We start from the raw sequence: 8,232 nt of genomic DNA on the forward strand, positions 1-8,232 counted from the left end.
ACTGAAGGCCGCTCAGATTGAGGCGGTGACGAACAAGGAGGCCGCCGAACGGGGCCTTGCTCCAACTGACCCGGCCGACGAAGAAGGTGAGGGGACACCAACTATCCCCGAAGCCTCAGACACCCCTGCCTCTCACGATGAGGCCGCGGGTGACATAGCACCTCCTACCGAAGCCGAGGTGGAGGGTCGTTCGGCCGATGATGTGCCGCTACGCGCTCGGAAACGCCGACGACCGGAATTCGCATCTGCCTCGACTACACTTGATGAGCCACAGCCCGAGCGGGGCGCGGATGCGCCGGTGCTGTCCGGGACGGTTTCCCTCGAGAGTACTCCGACTCCTCATGGTTCTCCGAGGGCCGCCGAGGTGTCGCCCCCCCTTCAAGAACTTTGCGCCGATGTCAGCGCTTGAAGCTTCCTCCTCGTCCACCGGTGGGCCGTCCGAAGGCCGACGCTTCCCGAGAGCGAGCCGAGCGCCAAAACTTAATTAAAATCGGTTCTCGCGCCTTCCTTCGAGGCGATATGGCCGCCGCTGATCGGCTGTGGTCCCGAGCGCAGATTACACTGACAGCCCTCGCCCAAGCTTGGGTGGGCCGGCCGAATAGCCAAGATGACTCCGGCTTCGGCGACAAGAATCTACCACCAGGGTATGCTCTGCTTTTTACGTATTTAAATTATGTTTTTAACCTGTCCCCATTTGCTAGCAGAACTGGGTGGAGCAGATCGCCATTAGCGATCGATTGGCCGAACTGGAGGACGAGTTGAAAAAACAAAAAGCTGCGGGGGGTGCCGGGCCGTCGACGGCCGCTCTGGAGAAGGCCAAAAAACTACTGGATGCCGAACGGAAAAGGGCTTCCGATCTGGCGAGCAAGGTCGTTCGGCGTGAAACGATGATCAAGCAACGAGATAAAGAGATCAAAACGGCGACCACTTGGAAGCAACAGGTCATCAATGATATGGACCACATGAAGGTGGAGATCAGGGGGCTGGAACAACGCATCAAAGATTTGGACGCCCTGCTGGCCACCGAGAAGGAAAGCCGCTCGGCCGATCTCCAAAGATTTGATGGAGATTTGAAGGATCTTCAGGCCGCCAGCGACGCTGCCCACGCCGCGCTCAAAGAATATAAAGAGGGGGAGTCGGCTCGCTCCGAAGAAGTGAGGAAGGCGTTCCTCCGCTCGGAAGACTTCGGAGAGAAGTTTACCGACAAGATATCCCTCACTTTCGAGGAGGCGATCAAGGCGGCGGTGGGCTATCTGAAGACCAAAGGTCACCTGCCTGCCGAGCTGACCATCCCCCCCGAGGACCTCGCGAGCGTGATGGACGCCATCCCCGACGCTCTTTTTGATTTTGATGTGTGAGGAGCATTTTTATGAACTTTTTTGTATTCCCTCCGTTCGGCCCAACTTATCTCTGTAATGACTTATTTGATTTACCTAATGAGTAATAGATGACCTTCTGCTCCTTTCACTTCTGTTTTAGCAAGGCGTTTTTCCGTCATCACGCCAAAGTGTTCTTTATATCCTTTCCGCTCGGAACCACGCTTCTGTCCGGCTCAATTCGATCGTCTTAATGACATCTATCATGCGACCGCGCAGCTGCTAGGCTTTCGAACGTAAACGCTCGGCATTTACATGCTAATATCCCTAACTTCCACTGACCCACTTTTTCTTTGTGCCTTACCCCCAAAGGGTTTTTCCATACATTTTTGATAAGCGAACCGCTCAGCTGTATGACCAGGCTATCGTTGATTGCATCATGTGATCGCTATCCGCCGGACGCTTATAGACGCCGCTCCTCTCGATATTTAACGCCGGAGTCGACGGTCTTCCGCCGGACGTTTATAGACGCCGTCTCTCGATATTTAACGCCGGAGCTCGATGGTCTTCCGCTCGGAAGGTTTATAGACGCCGGCCTCTCTCGATATTTAACGTCGAGTCTGCGGCTCATTCAAGGTTTATAGACGCCGGCTCGTCTCTCGATATTTAACGCCGGAGCTCGACGGTATTCCGCCCGGAGGGTTTAGACGCCCGCTCGTCTCTCGATATTTAACGCCGGAGCTCGACGGTATTCCGCTCGGAAGGTTTATAGACGCCGGCTCGTTCTCGATATTTAACGCCGGAGCTCGACGGTCTTCCGCCGAAGGTTTATGACGCCGGCTCGCTCTCGATATTTAACGCGAGCTCGAGCGGTCTTCCGCCGGAAGGTTTATAGGCCGCTCGCTCTCGATATTTAACGCCGAGCTCGACGGTATTCCGCCGGAAGGTTTATAGACGCGTCGGCTCCTCGATATTTAATGCCGGAGCTCGACGGTCTTCCGCTCGAAGGTTTATACGCCGGCTCGTCTCTCGATATTTAACGTCGAGCTCGACGGTCTTCCACTCGGAAGGTTTATAGACGGCAGCTCGCCTCGATATTTAACGCCGGAGCTCGGCGGTCTTCCGCCGGACGCTTATAGACGCCGCCTCGCTCTCGATATTTAACGCGAGCTCGGCGGTATTCCTTCGGAAGGTTTATAGACGCGGCTCGTCTCGATATTTAACGCGAGCTCGACGGTCTTCCGCCGGACGCTTATAACGCAGCTCGCCTCGATATTTAACGTGAGCTCGACGGTCTTCCTTCGCCGGCTTATAGACGCCTCGTCATCTCGATATTTAACGCCGAGCTCGACGGTCTTCGCCTTCGGGCTTATAGAAGTCGGCTCGTCTCTCGATATTTAACGTCGGAGCTCGACGGTCTTCCGCTCGGAAGGTTTATAGACGCCGGCTCGTCTCTCGATATTTAACGTCGGAGCTCGACGGTATTCTGCTCGGAAGGTTTATAGACGCCGGCTCGTCTCTCGATATTTAACGTCGGAGCTCGACGGTCTTCCGCTCGGAAGGTTTATAGACGCCGGCTCGTCTCTCGATATTTAACGTCGGAGCTCGACGGTCTTTACGGCTAACTGATTATATACGCCCTGCCGAGGGGCGAGGGGTCTTCGTTAACGAGCGTGCGGCTCGTACATTTATATGCCCCGGCCGAACGGCACGGGGTCTTCACGCATTAAGCCGTTCGGCAAACCCATTGACCATCCTTTGAATTAATTTTGCTTCCTGTATTACAAGGACATAGGCGACCGACATGTATATAAATTTACATTTAGCGCACCTTTCACCCAGCTCGGATAACGTACTCCAGGCCGAACGGCGCGGGGTCTTCCTCATCAAGCGTTTAGCTCGAACATTATACCTCCGGCCGAGCGGCTCGGGGCCTTCTTCGTCGATCGCATGGCTCGGTTATTATACCTCCGGCCGATCGGCTCGTGGCCTTCTTCGTCGAGCGCATGGCTCGGTTATTATACCTCCGGCCGATCGGCTCGTGGCCTTCTTCGTCGAGCCTTTGGCTCCGATGATATACGCCCGGCCGGGCCTTCTTTCGGAAAGTTACGATGAATTCTATGCCCGAAAGAAACTATATCCGAAAAACTAACCTGCCGATTAGCATAAGATCTAACTCAATTTCTCAACTCCCGAATACCCGTGGAGTGAGGTGGATACAATGTACTCGTCGAACTTTATCAAGGCCAGGAGGATGGCGAAACTTCCCGGTCGGTCCTCCATGGCCGCTCGGCCCCCCCCCCCCCCCAGAGGTGGAGGCAGCCTGATGCGTTATCCTTTTACTTGAGCCTTCTGCTCCTGTTGCTCCACGAGCCTAGCTACTCTTGCCTCTATCAGACCGTCGGGTTTCTCCATGGAGAGCATCACCATGTGTGGTCATCCAGCTTCATTCATTGCTTCCGATCGGATGCAGGAGCGTTCCCACAGACAGCGCCAAATTGATCCTGTCCGAGTCGCCGAACCAAGGGACGCTGGGCACGCGGCGCTCTCCTAGTCAATGGCACAGGCCTCCGAAGCTCCGGCGTTCCTGCACAGAAGTCGGGCCGGGAAGGTGTTCCCGGCGGCGACCCTCCGACGCTCAAGTCAGGTAAGTAGTGGAAAAAGGAGCTCCCAAACTTGTAGAATGCGTACCTCCGGCGAAGTCTACGGTTCTTTATATAGGGCGATGAAAAAGCTCCTACACGCCTATCGAGGCGCGTGCGTATCCTCAGCCCATGCCTCGGTGTGTGCCTGTCAGAAAACTTACCTGACGCCATACTGCAACAGTCCCATCGCGCCTTCGATGGGACAACAAGACACCCCGTTGTCAGAATAAGAGTATGGCTTAGTCATGTGACTTGACGGCTATCAGGAGATGTTCCTGTTCTCCTTTACCGCCGGCCGGGACGGGACGTATGTCCGGCCGGCTGGATGGAGCACATCGTCCGGACGACCTTCATCCCCTGCGCCGGTCGGACGGCACGCCCCTCATATCTCGCCTGTCGCTTGTGCTGCGATGCCGGGGAGACCTCCAGGCGAGTGACTTCCTCTCGGCTCTAAGACATTGTTTCATTGAGCGTCGGAACCCCGACCCGGTCAGGGCGCCTTTTACTACCGAATGTCCATTGGTCGGCCGATCGGCCTTATCCATTTCTTCCAAGTCCGGTTGGCTCACCCTTCTCCGGCGGGCTACATGGCCATTTGGCCTCCACGTGGCGTTGACCCCTCGTTAGGGGGTGTCCGGGCTCTTACCACCGGATCAGTCGCGTTTGAGGTTTGATATTCTCCTGTTTCGTTTCTATCTTTTATTTCCGCTGCTCTAACTAAAATTGTAGGAAGAAACGTGAATTTGGGGTCGGCTATTCACACCCCCCCTCTCTAGCCGCATCCGAAGGTCCTAACAAAAATAAGATATCAAAAGAAAAACAAGTGACTTAGGTAGTTACTTATTTCAGAGCATATGTCGACTCCTATTCCAAGACCAACGATCATTGATCGCACCGTTGGACAATTCACTATAACTTTTCTTTCCGAAATCTTTGGAAAAAAATAATTTGTACAATGCAACTAGAAGATAGTAATACACACACTATCTTGTTGAAATTAAAGCAATGCAAGCTAATAAAAAATATACCGACAAATAATAAGAAATGAAGCTCATCAGCACTTCTTGATGGAGCAGCTTGCTTATGAAGATGGAGCGCATAATAGCAGGAGCGAACTGATTCAGAACAGATGGCAGAGTTTTTTCGGCTCAAACCTCGAGCACCCCTTTTATAAGTCTCATTTGGTCGGTTGAAAAGTCATTCGGTCGACTGATCCTCCTATAGGTCGATTGAACCTCATGCTTTCCTTCTTCGCTGAGATCCGATCTCCGCACACTTATGAGCATTAATTGATCGGCTGACCGATCATCTTGTTCGGTCGATCGAACCGTGTAGTTTCCCTATTTGCCGAGATTCGTCATTAATTCTTCATTAATGCATTAATCATTCAGTCAATCGAACCCTCGGTTCAATCGACAGATCGCCTTGCTTCCATATTTGCTTTGGCGCGATCTTATCTCTGTTCTGTATCAGTCTGGTTCGGTCGATCAATTAGACCGATTCCTACAAAGTAGAGTTAAACATATATTCCTGCAAAATAAAGTTAGCACAGTGATAATATATGATACATGAGTAGTAATATGTATGGGTAGTAATTGATAGTAAAATTGTCTTGATCTCAACTTAGAAATCTTCCTGATTTCTTCAGTTGGATCAGTGACCTAAGGTTGATCCTTTCTAGAACACGACCTCACCGTCACTCTTCTCTAGTTATTTATCTCAACCTACTTGCCAAGCATTGGTCCTCCAAGCCTGTTTGAACTTTCTCTGCTCAGTGCCAGATATCTGATCCATTAAGACTTTTCCTGCAATACTACATTAATCAGCAGTAATAATAGTAATGCAAAATACTATGGTTAAACTAAACTTAGATTTACCAAGATCCGTTGGTCCGGTCGACCGCATTCACTCCTCTAAGACTTCTCGTTATCTAAGGTTACCCCCCTTATGATTTTCTGTATCTGGCTTCACTCACCAGAACCTAGAGTTACCTTCCTCTAAGATTTTCTCGCTTCACTCACCATGACCTAAGGTTGCCTCTCCCTAGAATTTTTTTCCACTTGGCTTTACTCACCAGGACTCAGCATCGAATCAGTCCGCCAGGGATTCGATATCGGGTCCTCCAAACCTATCGAATCTTTTTATCTAGTTTTCACGATCTGCTGAGATTTTTCTTGCCTAGTCGTGGCTAAGATATTCCTTGCCTAACACTCACTCTTTAGAATTTTGCTTGCATGTTAGAATTTGTTATTCGGTAAACTTCTCTCTTTCCCTTGATTAAGCTCTATTAAACATATTTATTGGATATTAAAACTCTGGATATCGATTGCATCAACAGTCACATTAGGTCTTAGGTTCCAAACTCGACGTGTCTGAATAAACTTTCCTCCATGTCTTGACCATCTATATTAATAATTAATAATTACTCATAATTTAACTCCTCATATTAACTTAAGGAAATTTAACTCTACTATATTAAATTAGGGACGGATTAGCGGCCATGATTGCAAATGGGCTTCTCTTTTGGAAGGAGGCCTGATAGTGCATTATAACGTTGTGTGACGAACCCTAGTTCCTATAAAAGGCGGACCAGCGAGTCCGCCGACCTATTGCCAGTTCGTAGCGATTGCCTTACTCAAGCGCCGCATAGACGATCGAGAAAATGGTAAGCTATGCCCTTCTCCTCTTCCTTTCTACTGTTTCGATGCTCCGGCTATTCGATTTACGAATGGGTTCTTCCATCTATGCGTCAGGCGCCGAAGAAGGACAAGGCTCCGCCTCCGTCTTCGAAGCCGGTAAAATCTGGCGGTGGCAAACAGAAGAAGAAGGTGCGGCACCTTTTCTAGGGTTAAACATAGGGCCCTTGTGTGTGTGTTTTGTTACAATCTTGGTTTAATTGATTTGTGCCCTTGTGTGTGTGATCGCAGAAGTGGAGCAAGGGAAAGCAGAAGGAGAAAGTGAATAATGCAGTTCTATTTGACCAGGCGAACTACGACAAAATGCTCTCCGAAGTCCCCAAATACAAGCAGATCACGCCTTCCGTGCTGTCCGAGAGACTACGGGTAAATGCTCTCACCTTTTTAGTGTTTTCTTTTATCTGCGATGGAATCCAAATGAGACTTCATTCGCACCTATTTTGGAGTTTAGTTTATTTCTCTTGGATGAATGTTTCTACGGCAATCTGATCATGCGTTTGTTTGGTCTATCATGCCATCTACTCTTGCAAACTGTGGATCTACCATCGCATTACAGTTTATTCCATTAGTTTGGCTCTTATCGAACTTAGATATGGTAACTTTGTTTGACTGACGATTGTTCTTCGTTGCATATTATTGATGATCATTTAATCAGTGCTCCGAAATCGATTCTTTCGTAGCACCTTCACGGCATTTTATTTTGTTTCATCGAAGATCCTCGTTATCTTGTGTTCTTTTGCTTCTGTTCTCATAGCTAAGCTATAGTAATCTATTATAGATTGATAGAATTACATGAATAGATTATCAATCAATTTAGGAAAAAAAGGAAATAGTTTCCTCACTGTTCTTAGTTTTTCTTTTTCTCCCAGAGATGTGGGCATATTTTACAGAACGTTTGTAGAAATTGAAAAATGATATTTCTCTACAGATTAATGGATCCCTTGCAAGGAGGGCAATAAAGGACCTGATGGCCAGGGGTGCCATTAGAATGGTATCTGCTCATTCAAGCCAACAAATCTACACCAGAGCCACCAATACTTGAGTGCTAAATTGCTGCGTGTTTTATTATATATTTGCTCACTATGTGTATTACAATTCTGCAGGTATGCTGATTTTTTAGTTGCTCAGTTGCGATAATTAAAATAGAAAATGGCTTTTAAAAATTATTTCAATTTCGCGAGTAGCAATTGCTACTATAATTTGATGGTGATTCTTTCTTTTTTTTTTTTGGTGAATTTGCAACGACATAGCACATTTACGCACTATCAGGCCGACAGTGGGCCCTTAGTTTGGCCTACTAATGCAGCGTAATAGATTCTCAGAATTAATCATTAGTCTAGTCTATTGCGGACAGTTATAAGCCCGCATGGCCCATTAATTTTGCATAGGATCGGTGATCTAGAAGCGTAGTCAGTGGCCCAATAGATATTCTATCCAGTAAAGCCCATAGAAGTCAGTGGCTCATTAATAATAGTGTTGTCAAGTGTTAGCGTAGTAGATACCGTTAGTGGCCCATTATTTTAGGTCCATTGTAGTTAGATCCGGTAGTAGTCTATTTCGGTCCACTAAAAGCCT

The 8,232-nt window shown here is 48.8% G+C and overlaps 1 protein-coding gene across 1 annotated transcript; it reads left to right on the forward strand.

Annotated features, from left to right (window-relative positions):
- Window positions 1-6,511: 6,511 nt before the first annotated feature.
- LOC121989360 (40S ribosomal protein S25-4-like) lies at window positions 6,512-7,823 on the forward strand. The gene is made up of 4 exons (XM_042543394.1): window positions 6,512-6,626; window positions 6,715-6,789; window positions 6,889-7,023; window positions 7,586-7,823. The coding sequence occupies exons 1-4, from the start codon at window positions 6,624-6,626 to the stop codon at window positions 7,697-7,699; spliced, it is 327 nt and encodes a 108-aa protein (XP_042399328.1). The 5' UTR covers window positions 6,512-6,623; the 3' UTR covers window positions 7,700-7,823.
- Window positions 7,824-8,232: the final 409 nt, after the last annotated feature.

This window comes from Zingiber officinale, chromosome 1B, assembly GCF_018446385.1.
Source record: "Zingiber officinale cultivar Zhangliang chromosome 1B, Zo_v1.1, whole genome shotgun sequence".
Taxonomy (NCBI): domain Eukaryota; kingdom Viridiplantae; phylum Streptophyta; class Magnoliopsida; order Zingiberales; family Zingiberaceae; genus Zingiber; species Zingiber officinale.